The 17,545-nt window shown below is 41.0% G+C and overlaps 1 protein-coding gene across 1 annotated transcript in view; it reads right to left on the minus strand.

The window, feature by feature from the left end:
• Chd8 (chromodomain helicase DNA binding protein 8) overlaps window positions 1–17,545 on the minus strand; it is a 44,167-nt gene that overhangs the window by 6,752 nt on the left and 19,870 nt on the right. The window contains exons 11-32 of the mRNA XM_013029668.1: window positions 15,374–15,495; window positions 14,994–15,237; window positions 14,588–14,764; window positions 12,589–12,732; window positions 12,125–12,380; window positions 10,933–11,143; window positions 10,452–10,647; window positions 9,561–9,728; window positions 8,419–8,598; window positions 8,165–8,275; window positions 7,658–7,854; window positions 7,242–7,441; window positions 6,981–7,137; window positions 6,809–6,898; window positions 6,186–6,293; window positions 4,058–4,133; window positions 3,624–3,678; window positions 3,294–3,501; window positions 2,611–2,819; window positions 1,803–2,522; window positions 1,427–1,578; window positions 490–887 (exon numbers count right to left, since the gene is read on the minus strand). Coding sequence (XP_012885122.1) covers window positions 490–887; window positions 1,427–1,578; window positions 1,803–2,522; window positions 2,611–2,819; window positions 3,294–3,501; window positions 3,624–3,678; window positions 4,058–4,133; window positions 6,186–6,293; window positions 6,809–6,898; window positions 6,981–7,137; window positions 7,242–7,441; window positions 7,658–7,854; window positions 8,165–8,275; window positions 8,419–8,598; window positions 9,561–9,728; window positions 10,452–10,647; window positions 10,933–11,143; window positions 12,125–12,380; window positions 12,589–12,732; window positions 14,588–14,764; window positions 14,994–15,237; window positions 15,374–15,495 — 4,379 coding nt within the window. The remainder of the gene's footprint in view (window positions 1–489; window positions 888–1,426; window positions 1,579–1,802; window positions 2,523–2,610; window positions 2,820–3,293; window positions 3,502–3,623; window positions 3,679–4,057; window positions 4,134–6,185; window positions 6,294–6,808; window positions 6,899–6,980; window positions 7,138–7,241; window positions 7,442–7,657; window positions 7,855–8,164; window positions 8,276–8,418; window positions 8,599–9,560; window positions 9,729–10,451; window positions 10,648–10,932; window positions 11,144–12,124; window positions 12,381–12,588; window positions 12,733–14,587; window positions 14,765–14,993; window positions 15,238–15,373; window positions 15,496–17,545) is intronic.

The raw sequence follows: 17,545 nt of genomic DNA on the forward strand, positions 1-17,545 counted from the left end.
CATAAGCAAAAAGAAAAAAAGCCGGAAGTGGCGCTGTGGCTCAAGTGGTAGAGCACTAGCCTTGAGCTGAAGAGCTGAGGGACAGCGCCCAGGCCCCAGAGTTCAGGCCCCAAGACCGGACCAAAAAAATAAATAAATAAATAAATCTCTCTGAGCTCTTTTTTTTTCTTCTTCTCTAAAGTTAGCTAACCAGGGTGGGGTATGGTTCAAATGGTAGACCACTAGCCTAGCAAGAGGCCGCAGATTCAAACTCTAGTACTGGAAATAAACAGTTAACACAATATGTATAAGTATACTACCTGTGAAACTAGTTAACAAGAACTATAGTCTCATACATCATCTTGACAAAATAATTAAAAAGAGAGATGATCAAAATACCCAGTATCACTGAATGAAAATATAGTCAGTTCTTTATCTGGAGACAGATTAACTGTTGCAAAGAATGTATTGCATCTGTATAGAATTTTAAAATTACTATGCATTAACTACAAAATAAATATGGCACTGTACACTGGGGGGGGAGTGGGGCAGGGAAGAACTACAGTCTCCTTATCCACGTCCCAGGGCCTGCATACTGCGCTTACATCTTTGATCTGAACTGTAAACTCCTTCTCATCCATGCCTCTGCGCAGTTTGGTAAACTGGGCTGCTGCTGTGGTGACTGCAGAAGCCTCCTCCTCTGCCATGGAAGCTGCACTGCTGCTTCGTGGTGTAGGAACTGGAGAGTCACCATATTCTCCTGGGGTCAAAGAGGGGCTGTCTATTAAATGGTTGCCAGGCCCCAAAATTCCTCCTGTTATCATTTCCTGGGTCTTTCGGCTAGAAGGCCATTTCCCTGAGAGTACAGCCTGACAGACGAGGTCAATTCGGTTTATCAGGACACGATCCTGGAAAACAAACAAAGAAACTGTGTGTGTGTGTGTGTGTGTGTGTGTGTATGTGGTATTCCACTGTAAGGATCTGAGCACTAGCTATGTGCTCCTCAGACATGCAATAGTTTAGCATTAACAGATTAAAAACAATAAAAGAGAGCTTTATGAAAAAGAAAAACATATAATCAGTAAAAGACAAAAAAAAAAAAAAAGCCTAGAACCATCTGTTTCTTTTCCCCTGCATATACCGTTAAAACTTTGTTTCTGCCAGGCGCCGGTGGCACATGCCTGTAATCCTAGCTACTCAGGAGGCTGAGATCTGAGGGTCACAGTTCAAAGCCAGCCCAGGCAGGAAAGTCAGTGAAACTCTTATCTCCAATACACCACCAGAAAACTGGAAGAAGTGCTGTAGCTCAAGTGGTAGAGCGCTTTCCTTGAGCTGAAGAGCTGAGAGACAATGTTCAGGCCCACAGTTCAAGGCACATGACCGACCCCCCCCCCAAAAAAAAACCCAACAACTTTGTTTCTGAATTCTCCCTGTCTAAGAATGTTACCTTGGGCCATTCAGAGGCTCTTTGTCTTTCCTGCAGTAGCAGCAGTTCAGGAGTCATTTGTTCTCCATCTTCATTTGGGAATCCATCTTGAGACATAGTGAGGGACAATAGACTTTCTTCATCATAGAACTTTGGGCAGGATCGGTCAGCAGCTAGAGATCACAAAGAATTTGTGAACAAAGATGATAGAATAATGTTAAATGGGAATGGTATCTATCATACAGGCTTTGAATAAAGGTCCAAAGGTTACAGATCTCATCTGGTATTTTATCAAATAAAATCCAAATTTTTCAGAAGAAGTTGCATTTAGATAAGAAGGGAAGAGCAGAAAGGGCAAAACAGGGAAGAGGGCCAGTAGCCTGTCACATGCACTCACTTAACTTCTCTTCTTTCTCGTCCTCACTCTCATCAGTGCTGGAGCTGGAGCTGGATGAGGATGAGGAAGAAGAGGATGATGGTGACAGCTTGCTCAAGTCCAGCTCAGAGTCTGAATCATCCTCATCTTCCAGTTTGACTGGTGGAACACTCCGGGACACCAGAGGGGTAGGATCAGAGGGGGCTACACGCATTTCATAGTCTTGAGGGGTTGGTCGGCTCCTGGCCACCACCTCATGCTCTAGCTTTAAAGTCAGACTCTCCAAATTGGGGACTTGGACAGCTGTCTCCTCAGGTGACTTTTCAACAGGAGCATCTGGGCGCAGGGGCAATGGTGAGGCAGTGCGCGAGGTATACTGCTGGTGTAGCAGTGGAGTGGAGCAGCGAGATAAGGATGTAGCTGGTGCTCCTGCCTGATGGTTCTGCATATAATTCATACGAGCAGCCAGAAAAGAGAAGTCTGGGTCCTGCATGATGTTACAGTCTGTTTGGCTCACCCCATGGCGAGCTGCCCCTCGTAGAAGCTCCCCATCATGACGAGCAGGCTCCCACCATTTGGGCAATTCTGGACCTGGAGGCTGACATAATGCCAGCCTATCTTCCAAAAGTGGGTGGCATAAAACTTGTTCCCGTAAACGCCGAAGCAATTCAATGCGGTAGAGAGTCCTTGAGGCCCTTTCCTCAGTGATGGGCTCAATGAACAGGTTAGGGTCTGGGGGTTCTGTAAAAGACAGAAGTGAACAGAGAAATGAACCATGAGTTGGTCTGTCACTGTCCACTCCCGCTCCTCTTAGACCCTCTAATCTCACCATCTCCAGCTGCTGGAGGAAGGCGGCACACTTGTCGGCACATGGCTACAAATCCATGGAAATACTTGGTTAGGCTTTCATCTGTCTTTTTATCTAGTCGAGCAAAAGTACGGAACCGATCCCAATGGAACTGCATGTTGTCAGGGTCATATTCCACACCAAAGGTAGACACTACTCGATAGAAGTCAGTTTGTTCACGCCTAGTCCATCTACAAAGGAACAAGTAAAGCAACAGAGATCAGGAATACATAGGAAAACTGGGTATTTCTTGGGATGGTTTAGAAGACAAAAACTGAATGTGAAGACAACAAAAAAACAGAAGAGGCAACTAGCAAGTAAAGGAGGAAAATGATTTAAGTAAATAACGCAATGAGACTGTGTACACAGGAGACTTCCCCAGAGATGTAATTGTTAAAAAACTATTTGTGGGGGGGTGGAGAAGAGGCAAGGGGCTGGTGAAGCTAGAGATCAAACCTGTGACTGTATGTGCAAGTGAAGTCTTCAGCTGAGCTATATCCCTACTCTACAAATGAGATTCTTAGCTCCTAGAGACTGGAAGTATAATAATTTAAGGTAGGAAAGATGAACTGTATGTAGTAATTTCCAAATAAATCCTTCCTATGATGCTTTACAGTATGGAGCCAATAGTTGAAGAAAAACTGAATATGTCTGCTACATTTTACCGTTGTTGTTTTTCCCGCCGTGCAATTTCTTTTAACTTGAAGGCTGCTTCACAACGCCGTCGCCGTCGGTCCCCACGTTCTGCAGCCTCTATCTTCATTTGTTCTTTCTTGTAGCTGCGCTGATAGGCTGTTACTAGGCGGCGAAGCCGAGCTGTTAAGGCAGATCCTGGAGGCCAGAATAGATGCCCTGGTTGTTGAGTCACCTGGGCTGTGGGAAACAAAGAATGAATACGATGCAAGGCAAATATTTGGAAACCTTATAATATGATAGAATTCAGCCAGTAATTTCCCAATTCCCTCCCAACCACACAATATTGACCTAGGATGTACCTTCATCTCCATCAATCACTGAGATCTCCTCATCCATCATCATCAAGGGATCACCCTAGAAAAGCAGATCCACCCCACAGGATGGAGGAAAGAGTGAAGAGGGAAGTAGATACTCTAAAATCACCTTCTTCTGGGTACCCTATGGCACCAAGGGAATGAAGAAGAGAAAGTAAAATCTAGAAAATGAGTTCCTAATAATAATGTAAGATAATGGGTTTTAGGAACTTTTAGTCAAATTGTAATATCATTTATTATCCAGCTTGGGTCCCACTTAATCTCCCCCAGCTGGTACTAAAAGCCTTGCCATTAAAACTTTATATTCTCACATGATATTTGTTTTCTACTTTGTATTATAAATTAATATACTTCAAGGTTTACAGATTGAGAGGAAAAATGACTACTTAGAGAAAAGCTGGACTCAAGTGAAAACTTACCTCATCATCTTGATCTTTTGGGGGCCCTTGGAGTGGTTTATATTCAGGATCTTCACAGTCCTTATCAAAGTCAACCCTAAAAATATGCAGAAGCAAAAGAAAATTTTCTGTCATTAAGAAACCTAGGAGGGGGCTGGGAAGGTGGCTCAGTGGTAGAGCTCTTGCCTTGCATGCATGAGGCCCTGGGTTCGATTCCTCAGCACCACATAAGCAAAAAGAAAAAAGCCAGAAGTGGCGCTGTGGCGCTAGCCTTGAGCTGAAGAGCTGAGGGACAATGCCCAGGCCCAGAGTTCAGGCCCACAACCGGACCCAAAAAAAAAAAAGAAACCTTGGAGGAAGAACTGAGCAAACATATAATCCAGCACATAAATCTTTAATTTCATGCTTTCAGGAGCACAGGTCAACTGTTAAAAAAGTTCAGACCAGTTGGGTGCCGGGTTCATGCCCATAATTCTAGCAACTCAAGAGGCTCAGATCTAAGGATCATGGTTCAAAGCCAGACCAGATAGGAAAGTCTGTGAGACTCTTATCTCCAATTAACCTCCAAAAAGCTGGAAGCAGAGCTGTGGCTCAAGTGGTAGAGTGCTAACCTTGAGCAAAAAAGCATAAGCTCAGGGACAGTGGCCAGTCCCTGAGTTCAAGCTCCAGGACTGGTACTGAAAAAAGAACAAAAAAGTCTGGATCAACTGAGAATATCATCTAGCCAGTAAACAATTTGAAGAAATCAGTGAATTACCATTCATAATTGCTTCAATATAAAATTATTTGCAGTACTAGGATTAGAATGCAGGAACTTGTTCCTGCACTTGATAAATGCCTTCAGATTTTGTTATGCTTTTAATAAGGTCTCACATTTTTTGCCCATGGCCTGTCTTGGACCAGGATCCTCCTATTGATGGCCTTGGGCACAGTTTGGATTATAGACATGAGCCACCATGCTCATCTATTGAATGGGAATGAAGTCTTGCTAACTTTTGCCAGGGATAGCTTAGAACTGTATACCTCCCTACCTCCATCCCCTAAATAGCTGGCATTATAGATGTGAGACACAATGCTTAGCCATCTCTCCCACACCCCTGCTGAGACAGGTATTGCTAAACTATTGTCCTAGACTGCTCTCAAATTCATAGACTCAAATAATCCTCCTGCCTCAGCCTCATCTCAATGATTCATGCTTTTTTTGTTTTTGTTGGTAGTGGGGCTTGAACTCGGCCTGCGCACTATCCTTGATGCTCTTTGTGCTTAAGGCTAGCACTCTACCACTTGAGCCACAGGATTTGGGCTTTTTAATGTTTTTACTACCTTGTACTATTAAACATAAACATAACATAATAAATGATTGGCAAAAAACAAATGATCTAAGTTCTTTTGAGGGTTCTATACCAAAGCAAACTGAAGTTATAATCATCAAAGAGAAAGCTTTTGGTTACACAGGAGGTTGGAGGTATCCCTTAACTAAGCCAATTATTTGTCCCTCAGATCTCCATGTTAGAAGTATTGTTAAACTCACTGACACCCAAACTAGGGCAAGAATGCCCTACATGGTGGCTCAGTATTAGCATGGCAATTCATCATCGGGACATGTACCCAGACAGGATTTTTGTTTTTCCAAGACTGAGTTAGGTTTTTTGTTTTTCTAAAACTCAGGGCCTTGCATGCTAGGTGAATCATGCTTCTATCCCCAGAAAAAATACTTTAATGTGTCAGCACCTTTGGGAGATGATAAACCAGAGCTAAAAGTACCTGAGACTCTACCACAGTTAGCAGTTTTAAGGGAACAAATTATTCTCTCAGCTATGGTAACTACAAAAAAGCAATATGAATATTAATAAGACATTTGGGACCACTAACTTTCATGTATAATGGAATCTTATGGCCATGTGTGTGCTTTAAAACAGTATATAGAGGGGGCTGGGAAGGTGGCTCAGTGGTAGAGCACTTGCCTTGCATGCCTGAGGCCCTGGGTTCGATTCCTCAGCACCACATAAGCAAAAAGAAAAAAGCCGGAAGTGACGCTGTGGCGCTAGCCTTGAGCTGAAGAGCTGAGGGACAGTGCCCAGACCCAGAGTTCAAGCCCCATGACCGACAAAAAAAAAAAAAAAGAAAATAATATGCTAGAAGACAGTACCTACCATGCTTGAAGACTCCAATGAGAAGAGACTTATCAGCCTCACTGTCCCACCAGGTTGTTGGAACTTCCAGCTGATCCACAACTGGGAACCATATGTCAATCTCACTGAAGGTATAAGATATAGTCAGCAAAGCAATGTTGGAAATAAAAATGGAAAGTTTAGAAAGATTATTTGAGGTATCTTGCTCTATCCATTAGTTTGAGTGCTTGTGTATCTACTCTATTTCCTTGTATTTGCGTCAAGTACAGGATTAAACCTAATGTATACTGCTGGGCACAGGGGGCTCATACCTATAATCCTAGCTATTTTTAAGGCTGAGCTCTGAGGACTACAAATCAAAGCCAGCCTAGGAAGAAAAATCTGAGACTCTTATCTACAATTAACTACCAAAAAGCTAAAAGTAGAACTGTTGCTTAAATTGTAGAATGCTAGCCCTGAGCAAAGAAAGCTTAGAGACAACACAGGTCTACAGTTCAAGCCCAGGACTGAAACCAAAAGAAAACCAAAAACAAAAATCCATACATCCCAAAGACATTAGAAGAAAAACAAGAACAAAAACAAGAAAACAATCATTCCTAGTAAAAGACAGGGAATAAAAAACTATATAGAAGAACATTACCTGGCAATGGCACCACCTAATACCTTCTCTGCCTGGTCTCCAATAACCTCTTGCCTTAGGTAATACAGCATTCGTACTCTCAACAGTACCCTAGAATGGATGGGGGAAGAATCAGCTTAGCAGTAGTGTAAAGTCTTAAATGAGAAATATCTTTGCTAAATTCCATCCTTACTTGTTACATTGATGTTTCAAATGCTTCTTATAACTCTCATCTTGGAAAAGAGTATCAGGATTATATTTCCGGATCCAATCTGCCTTATGGATGTCAAAAGTACTTTGTGACTTAACTTTTTTGCCCTTGCGTCCACGGGGCACAGGGATTGACAGACCTGGAAGAGGGGAGACATCAAAGACTTGGATTGAGAAAAACCCTTAGACCTGAAAAGGGCTAGATAACCTAAAAAAGTATGAAAAGTAAGGAGTTGGGAATTACCTGAATGATTCTGCAATTCTTTTGTCTTGCCATTTTCAGCAGGGCTAATCAAATCCCAAATGAAGCCTTTGATATTTTCATCTCCACGGTAGTGTAGCAAGCAATATACAAGGATGGCACGACATATTGTCTCCACATCTCGTTCAGTCATCCGCCGCTTAAAACGTCCATGGGATAAAATATCTCGCCATCGTCCCCAACTAACAAAATAGCAAAGATATCCCCTGACTCCCAGAACTCTATCTCCCGAAAAGTGGGAAACAAAATACTGGAAAGGATTATAACAAGTACTATGAACTCCCTCAAAGGAAAAATTTTCCACATGATCAGCTTGGTCATAGCTGGCAACATGAATGGCAACAAGTTATCATTCAGGAGGGAGATATACTACTTTTCAAGGCAACACAGTTTCTTACCCATATACTAGGAGATGCTTTTCCACCCGAAAGCAGTCTGTGCGCCCATAAGCATGATGACGATCATGTCTTCGGGAGCGTGGCCTCTCATCATCCTCACTTTCTAAATCAGAGAATTCAACCAAGTCATCATCTTTCAGAGTGCTGAAGTGGCGGGTCTGTTTCCGTACTCTAGGTGTGTCAATCACCAAATTATTCTGCGCAGAGAACAGAAAAATATAATATGCACATGACAAAAGACTTAAGACAATTATATCTTGAAATACGAATGAAAATATTAAGCTTTCTTTTTGTTTTAAGGTCATGTAAAATAAGCTACAAGTATTCAGGAAGCAAAAGAGGCTGGTATCTAAGTATTTTTCCAGGGCCTCTTAGGTAGAAAGTTGTTACAACAGTCCTTATCTTAAATGTACCCTGATAAACTGCAATTTGCACCAAAGAACCAGAGCAGTTATGAAAATTCAAAGTAGTGCATCTACTTCCTCCCTACAGGAAGAATAAGCTCACCTTGCTATTAAGCAGGTCCATGTCTAGGTCAGCCTTTTTGGCCCATTTTTGCCAAAAATTGGGATCATCTAGAGAAATATCTGTTCTATTTTCAGAAGCAACAAAGCTTGCCTAGTAAGAAACAAATGCAGAGTATAGTTAGTTTTAGTACCATTTTTGAATAACAGGAAATCAGCAACTACATTTGAGAAAATGTATTTAAATTTATTTCTATCTGATTTGCTAGTATACGTTACAGACTTATCTGAACATGCCTTGGCAAAGGTAGAGCCTTTTCCTTCAGATTCAATAGTGATGGTTGTAGTTCGTCTTAACAAGATCTGGTCTATGTCCTCTTCACAAAACTTGGAGCCCTCATCATCTTCCTCCATTATGGCTGCATAAGCCCCTTTTCTTAAGAGATCTTCAATCTCTTTTTTGGAGAACTGCTGGATCTGCAAGAGAAATGGAAAGACTACCAATAAAATATTATCTAGCCATGCCTTAATATTTCATTGTAAGAAATATTAATAAAATCACTATTAGTCAAGGTTCAGTGGTAGAACACTAGGACCTTCTCAGGTCCATGACACTGGGTTTGATCTCCAGAACCATAAAAATAAAAAAGCTCTCTTAATGTATTACAATTATTATTTGTCAGTTATGAATAAATAAAACATGAACAAAAATGAAATACTTGTGAATTCAGGCCAGGCACAGTGACTCATGCTCCCAATAATAGCTACATGGGAGGTGGAGATAATGAGGCTAACAAGAGCGAAAAAAAAAAAAAGGTTTCAAGACTCCAACTCAACCAATGTCTAAGCAACCTACAAGGAAAGCCAAATGGCTAGATGTGGTGGCATACACGTTATCCAAGTGACATGTAGAAGCACAAATAGAAATAGTTCAGGCCAGCCTCAGCATAAAGCGAGGTTCTATTTTGAAAATAACCACTGTAAAAAAAAAAAAGAGCTGCTACAGTGGCTTAGGTAGTAAGAGTGCCTACCTAGCAAGCAAGAAGCCCTGAATTAGAATCTCTGTACAAAAACATTTCTAAAACTTGAGAAGTAAGCCGGGAGCTGGTTGCTCACGCCTGTAATCCTAGCTACTCAGGATGCTGAGATCTGAGGATCATGGTTCAAAGCCAGCCTGAGCAGGAAAGTCTGTGAGACTTTTATCTCCAATAAACCACCAGAAAACCAAAAGTGGCACTATGGCTCAAGTGGTAGAATACTACCCTTGTGCTGAAGAGCTAAGGGACAGCACCAGGCCCAGAGTTCAAGACCTATGACTGATCAACCAAAAAAGAAAAGAAAAAAAGCTTGAGAATTAAGACAAAAATTTTCCTATACAAAAAGTCTTTTCTTTACCTGTGGATGAGCCACTACAAACTTATCCATTAATTATGACTTACACCAGTGATGTTGCCATCCCGACCACTCATGGACTGAAGCACAGCCTTATCCAATCCCAACTTGAGGCTAGCCTTATCAAACATTTCTCTCTCATAGGAATTACGAGTGATGAGTCGGTACACCTTCACAGCTTTGCTCTGTCCAATTCGATGACACCGTGCCTGGGCCTGGTTGATTTTTGTTTTTAATAAAAAATAAAATTTAAAAAAAAACATAAAATTAGAGAAGAATGAAGGACACATAATATCAATGCACAGTTCTTTAACATTTATAAACAGCTATGAGAACAACTCAAAACCAAATCTACTTCAAAATGAAATTATTGCCAACTATAGGGTCAGCCAACTATAATCTGCTCATATAAAGTTTTATTCCCACATAGTAATACCTATTCATTTGCATAACACAAAAGCTATGGGAGCAGATACAAGGAATTGCAACAGAGATCATAGAGCCCACAGTCTTTAACATTTACTATTAGGTTCTTTACAAAAACCTGATCACTAAATAACTTCTACTTCTAAGTAAATAAACAATTACATACTCTCTGAAAGACAGAGCTAAGAGATCCTGATTTTGTTGGGTTTTATTTTTGTTTCTTTTTGTTTAATAAAATAAAATAAAGCCTGTAATCCTAGCTACTCGGGAGGCTGAGATCTGAGGATCACGGGAAAGTCCCTGAGACTCTTATCTCCAATAAACCACTAAAAAACCGTAAGTGGTGCTGTAGCTCAAGCGGTCCAGTGCTCGACTTGAGCTGAAGAGCGCAGGAACAGCACCCAAGCCCAGAGTTCAAGCCCCATGACTGACCAAAATAATAACAATAATAATAATAATAAAATAAAACTCTCCTCAGCTAAGTTAGTTACTATAAAAATAATTTCCATTACCTGCAAGTCATTTTGTGGATTCCAATCTGAATCAAAGATGATGCAGGTATCAGCAGCTGTAAGGTTAATTCCAAGTCCACCAGCTCGGGTACACAGCAAGAAGACAAAGCGGTCAGAGTCAGGCTTACTAAAGCGATCAATAGCAGCCTGTCGAAGGTTTCCTCTAACTCGACCATCTATGCGTTCATACAAGTACCTGTATGCAGGAAAGTCATGGGAGAAAAAAAATAGCTAAGCAGCAGAAGAAAACAAAGCAGAAGAACAATGCCACAACCCCATATCTATAGCTAGAGAAGAGCCACCAAAGATGAGAGTGAAAGCCTTGAATACTTCTTTACTATAACTAGTCAACTCTAAAAATCAGACTTTGAAAGTACATTTTTTTTCTTGTTCTGGTCATCAAACCCAAGGCCTTAGATAAGCATCAACCATTGAGCTTACATTGTAACCTTATGAAGATACTAGACAACCCATTTCTCACCTCCTCTGGATTAGATAGTCTTCTAGGATATCTAGACAGCGTACCATCTGGGAAAAGATTAGAACTTTATGGCCACCAGCTTTAAGCTTTGGAAGTAACTTGTCAATAAGAACCAATTTGCCAGCAGAGCGAACCATGGCCTGCAGGTGAAAGTCATGAGGTATAATGTGGCAAGCTTCCCGAAACTCTGTTAGGATTTTTTCTTCTGCACCTGCCAAAAGAAAAATCAAACTTGATGTTGATATTCAGTGAAAACATTTAAGCCTTATTTGATTTGATGGATTAGTTGAGTTAGTACGGTTCAAAGCCAGCCTGGACAGGAAACTGTGTGAGACTCTTATCTCCAATAAAGCACTATAAAACCAGAAGTGGTGCTGTATCTCAAGTGATAGAGCACTCGCCTTGAGCTGAAGAGCGCAGGGATACTGCCTAAGCCCAGAGTTCAAGCCCCATGAATGACAAAAAAAGAAAGAAAGAAAGAAAGAAAGAAAGAAAGAAAGAAAGAAAGAAAGAAAGAAAGAAAGAAAGGAAGAAAGAAAGAAAGAAAGAAAGAAAGAAAGAAAGAAAGAAACTGAACAACAAAGCTGCACAATAAAATTATATTTTAGGCCAGGTGCCAGTAGCTCACACCTGTAATACTAACTACTCAGAAAGCTGAGATCTGAGGTTCAAGGTTCAAAGTCAGCCTGGACAGGAAAGTCCATGAGACTCTTATCTCCAATTTACCACCAGAAAACTGAAGTGGCACTGTGGCTCAAGTGATAGAACATTAGCCTTGAGCTGAAGAGCTCAGGGACAGCACCTAGGCCCAGAGTTCAAGCCCATGACCAAAAAAAAGTTGTATTTTAAAAATCAGGCTGGGTTCCAGTGGCTCACACCTTTAATCCTAGCTACTCAGGAGGCTGAGATCTGAGTCATGGTTAGATGCTAGCCCAGGCAGAAAAGTACCCATTAGACTCTTATCTCCAATTAATCCCTCAAAAACCAGAAGTGGCACAAGTGGTAGAGCACTGAGCCTTGAACACAAAGAGGCTCAGGGACAGCATCTAGTCCCTGAGTTCAAGCCCCACAATCAACAAAAAACCAAAAAAGCAACCCTTTTGTACCCTTCATCCTTAACCTCTTGGATTAAGTCTGCACCCATTCTTCCTGAGGAGTGTCATTAAGAAAGCAAACATAGTAATTTCCTCACCATTGATGAGATATGGGTGGTTACAGCACTTGCGCAGCTCCATCATTGTGTTGAGTAGATTAGGCATGTTAGTATGACCGGCTCCTTTGGAAAGGAAGGAGAAATTCTTTTCCAAAATAGCCCGATAGTATTTCTTCTGGATGTTAGTTAGCTCTACTTCAATAATAGTTTCCTGTTTAGGAGCCAAGTTTTTTTCAACATCCTCTTTAAGTCTTCTCAGCATCATTGGCTTGAGAATGGCCTGTAGTTTTTGAACCTATGATTTACAGAAAAAATAAATAAATCAATAATATGGTAAGCATTCTCACATTATAAGTAAATATGGTAAAATTGCAGTTTTCTACTCAAGGGAATAAATTTTGGATATTTCCACTGATGATATAGGTAGGAGTTAAGAAAAGCTCTTGTCTGCGATAACAACTTTTTTGGTTGTGTGTTAGTACCTCATTGGCCACATTTCCTACCTGTTCCTCTGTCTTAAGATCCCCAAAATCCTTGAGGAATTCTGATTCTGAAGGAAACTGTGAAGGTTCCAAGAAATGAAGCAAGCTAAACAATTCCTCCACAGTATTTTGCAATGGTGTTCCCGTGAGTAACACTTTGTGCTCCTAGAAACAGAGAAAACAGAAGATAAAACTCAAAACTTGAAAAGGCCTTCTCAGGGTTTCCACCAAATATATAATCTTTAGTTTTATTTATCTATGAAACTGTCACATTAGAAAAGATTACTGCTAGGGGCTGGGAAGGTGGCTCAGTGGTAGAGCACTTGCCTTGCATGCATGAGGCCCTGGGTTCAATTCCTCAGCACCACATAAGCAAAAAGAAAAAAGCCAGAAATGGCGCTGTGGCTCAAGTGGTAGAGTGCTAGCCTTGAGCTGAAGAGCTGAGGGACAGCACCGAGGCCCAGGAGTTCAGGCCCCACAACTGGGCCCCCCCCAAAAAAAAAAGAAAGAAAGAAAAGATTACTGCTGGGTGCTGGTGGCTCCCCCCTGTAGTCCTAGCTACTCAGGAGGCTGAGATCTGAGGATTGCAGTTCAAAACCAGCCCAGTAGGAAAGTCTGTGAGACACTTATCTCCAATTAACTACCAGAAAACTGGAAGTGGTGCTGTGACTCAAGTGATCAGAGTGCTAGCTAGCCTTGAGCTGAAGAACTGAAGGGCAACGCCCAGGCCCAGAGTTCAAGCCCCATGACCACCAAAAAAAATAAAACAAACAAAAAGAAAAAAAACACATTACTATTTTAACTTTTCTTCTACTTATTCTTCTGGTAACACAAAGCACTTAAGAAACTCTCTTATGGGCTGGGAAGGTGGCTCAGTGGTAGGTTCGATTCCTCAGCACCACGTAAGCAGAAAAAAAAAGCCAGAAGTAGCACTGTGGCTCAAGTGATAGAGCACCAGCCTTGAGCTGAAGAGCTGAGGGATAGTGCCCAGGCCCAAAGTTCAGGCCCACGACTGGGACCACCCCCCAAAAAAGAAAAAAAAGAAAAAAAAACTCTCTTATTACTTAACATATTGAAACAAAGTAAATATTATGATTATAAACAAATAAAGAAATGGTAACATAGATTATGTGTTTTCTAAATTTATGTCTCTCCACATTCAAGTTCCCACAGATATCCTAACTTGCCCCCCTCTAGGGAATGTATCCATGGTGAACTGAAATATGACCATTAATTTTATATAATTCCTCCTATTAAGGCTTACCCCTTGAATCTAGGCTAGATTAGCTCTGACAAAGAAAATGTGGCAAATGAAACACTATGTGAGTTTCAGAGACTACCCAAACATCTTGGAGCTTCTGCTATTGCTCTTTGGAACACTGTCATAGACTATCCTGTAAAGAAGCCCAGACTTCAGGATGAAGATAATCCAGATCCTCCAACCAATAACCCACACTGATGACCCCCTTCAGAAGCATCCAGCGAACATATTAGTTGAGCTCAGCCTAAGTGGTCATTCTAGAAAAACATATTGGCTATTTTAATCCAGTACATTTCTGAGTATTTTATTATGCAAGAATAGATAACAAAGGCTGGGAAGGTGGCCCAGTGATAGCGTGCTCGCCTTGCATGCATGAGGCCCTGGGTTCAATTCCTCTGTAACACATAAACAGAAAAAGCTAGAAGTGGCACTGTGGCTCAAATGGTAGAGTACTTGCCTTGAGCTGAAGAGCTGAGGGACAACACCCAGGCTCAGAGTTCAGGCCCCAGGATGAACAAAAAAAAAAGGTAACAAATAGTTTCCTACTGTTCTTGTTGAGAAATGCTAACATGATTCACTTTGAATTCTACAATTTGCCAACTTCTATGTAACTTTCAGGTTATCATTCCTATATAACACCATCATTCAATACAAGTTCTGATTCTGTGTTCTCTGCTAACTTAGGGGAACTTTTATTCTATACAGAACTAAGTGTGAACTCCAGGTATTTGTGCCCATAGGTCAGTACAGGGAACTCACCAGGTCCATGTGCTTTAGACTATCAAGCAGCTTGCAATTACGGTTTTTTAACCGATGGGCCTCATCAATGATGACACAACGCCATTCAATTTCACGAAGTTCTGGACAGTCTGACAAAATCATCTCAAAAGTCGTAATCAAGGCATCAAATTTGTAAGCACCTGGGATGAGGCGCCCCTAAGCATAAAAGCAATGAGGTCAGAAAAAGGCCTTAAATGTACACACCTGAACTCTTAGTGTAGTATGGTCATAATCCTAGCCCTCTGGAAGCTGGACAATCAGTGAGTTTGAGGCCAGCCTGGATAATATAGTGATTCTTTAATTTATACACTGCCCTTAAACCACCAGACACCTAACCATGGCCTACTTTCTGTAAGCCATAGAATTCCCAAGACACACAACTCACCCTTGAATCTTTGCAGTACATTTCATATTGCTGAATCATCTGCCGGCTAGCCAGGCTGCCATGGTATACAATAGTGTTCATCTCTGTCCATGTATTGAATTCTCGTTCCCAGTTGGTAATTGTGGATAGTGGAGCAATGACCAAGAAGGGGCCATGGATGCCCACATTATATACCTCCTGCAAGAAGGCAATGGACTGAATAGTTTTTCCCAATCCCATCTCATCAGCCAGAATGCAGTTCTGCCTGTAAATTTACCAGGAGAAAAAAAAAATCTTGTCAAAAATTACCATCTTAAAAAAATCATATACCTAGGAAGAAAACTATCTCAATAGAAAATATATAAAAATAATCCTCAGACTAAAGCCATTCTTTTCTTTACCTGTTATACCAATTAAAGAGGAGCCAATTGACCCCTTCCAATTGATATTCCCGTAACTGGTTCCTGTTTTTATATTCATGTGACAGCTCCAACTTCTTCCAGGCATTTGCCTGTGGACGATTCTAAAAAATAAAAGATTTAAATAAGATATAGATACTAATATAAGACAAGATATAATGGGTAATTCTAGTCATTTAAATCAACTAGAAAACATAATGGCTTGCATGAAAACCTGTCTAATAGCAAGGCTCCTCCCAATAATCCTAGCTATTCAGTAGGCTGAGATCTAAATGATCATGATTCAAAGACAACCAAGGGAGAAAAGTCTTTGAGAGTCAATCTTCAAAATAACTAGCAGGATAGGGAAGGTGGCTCAGTGGTAGAGTGCTTGCATGGGGCCCTGAGTTCAATTCCTCAGCACCATGTAAGTAGAAAAAGCCAGAAATGGTGCTGTGGCTCAAGTGGTAGAGTGCTAGCCTTGAGCTGAAGAGCTAAGGGAAGTACCCAGGCCTAGAGTTAAGGCCCCATGACCAACAAAAAATACTAATAACTAGCAAACAGCTGAGCTGGAAGCATGACTCAAGTAGCAGAATGCCAGCCAAGCACCTGAGTTTGCTCAGGAGGCCCTGAGCAAACTCCAATATCACCAAAAAGAAATTAAAGAGAAAAAAAAAGATAAAAGATAACAAAAATGAAAAATCTACTGGTCACATTTGGAGAATGTTAGCTATGAACCTTTATTAATTTGGAAATAAACAGAAAGAAGAAAATATTTGTAGATAGAGCAAATGTCTTTTCATGTAAGACTCTAGCTAATAAATAATAAAATTAAGATATTTACTTTAAAATCCTGAAAAAATTTATTTAGGCACTGATTTTTTTTAAAAAAACAGGATCTCACTATTTTTCCCAGGCCATTTATCCTTAGCTGATCAAGTAGCTGAAATTACAGCATATAATACCAAGGCAGTGACCATACATAGCTGAGAACATCATAAAATTCAGACTGATGGAAGCACACATCATCCATCTATGAAGTAGACTTACTGATCTCCCTCATCCATCTGACCAAGTTTCAACAGCAGTAATGCCTACAATGTTAAAAAATGTGGCTAAACCAGGCACTGGTAGCTCAGACCTGCTATCCTAGCTAATGGAAAGGCTGATATCTGAGGATCATGTTTTGAAGCCAGCCTTAGGCAGGAAAATCTATGAGATTCTTATGTCCAAACAAAGCTAGAAGTGAGCTCTGGTTCAAGTAGCAGAGTGCCAGCCTTGAGCAAAAAAGTTAAGGGAATGTGCCTAGGCCCTGAATTCAAGCCCAAGTACCAACACACGCATGCACACATGCACACACGCACAGAGGCTAGTGTCCACCTTAATCAACACAGCTCTAAACCTAAGCATTTATGTGAAATAATCAGAAAAATATGTTTATAAAGTACCAAAGGAGTGGGGCACTCGTGGCTTACACCTATAATCCAAGCTACTCAGGAGACTGAGATCTGAGGATCACAGTCCGAAGCTAGCCCAAGCTGGTGAATCCATGAGACTCTTATCTTCAATTAACCACCCGAAAACCAGAAGACATGCTGTAGTTCAAAGTAGTAGAATGCTAGCCTTGAGCAAAAAGCTCAGAACAGTGTGTTCAGGTCCTGAGTTCAAGCCCCACAACCACCACCAACAACAACAAAAGTACCAAAGGAAATAAAAATCAGCAATCTTTAGACTATGGAAACATACTATATAACAAGTCACCTGGAAGTGACACTGTGGCTCAAGTGGTAGAGCTCTAGCCTTGAGCAAAAGGAGCTCAAGGACAGTGCCCAGACCCTGAGTTCAAGCCCCAAGATTGGCAAAAGAAATAAAGTCAAGTCACCTGTTTTTCTGAAGAGAAAATTACAAGGGAGAGGAGAAGGTCAAAGGAGAAACGTAATTAAAAGACTGGAGCCATTAACTGATTACATTTGGATTTTATTTAAAACCCAATTCAAATGATTTAACAAAATTAGAAGGCCAGGCATGGTAGTACACACCTGTAATCCCAGCTACTCAAGAGGTGATGGTAGAAGGATCACAGTTCAAGGCAAGCCTGGGCAGAAGTTATTGAGATCCTGTAATCTCACTTACTTGGGGAAACAGAAGTAGGAGGATCTTAGTCCAAGGCTGGCC

Source organism: Dipodomys ordii, unplaced genomic scaffold (assembly GCF_000151885.1).
Source record: "Dipodomys ordii isolate 6190 unplaced genomic scaffold, Dord_2.0 Scaffold121, whole genome shotgun sequence".
In the NCBI taxonomy this organism is placed as follows: Eukaryota; Metazoa; Chordata; class Mammalia; order Rodentia; family Heteromyidae; genus Dipodomys; species Dipodomys ordii.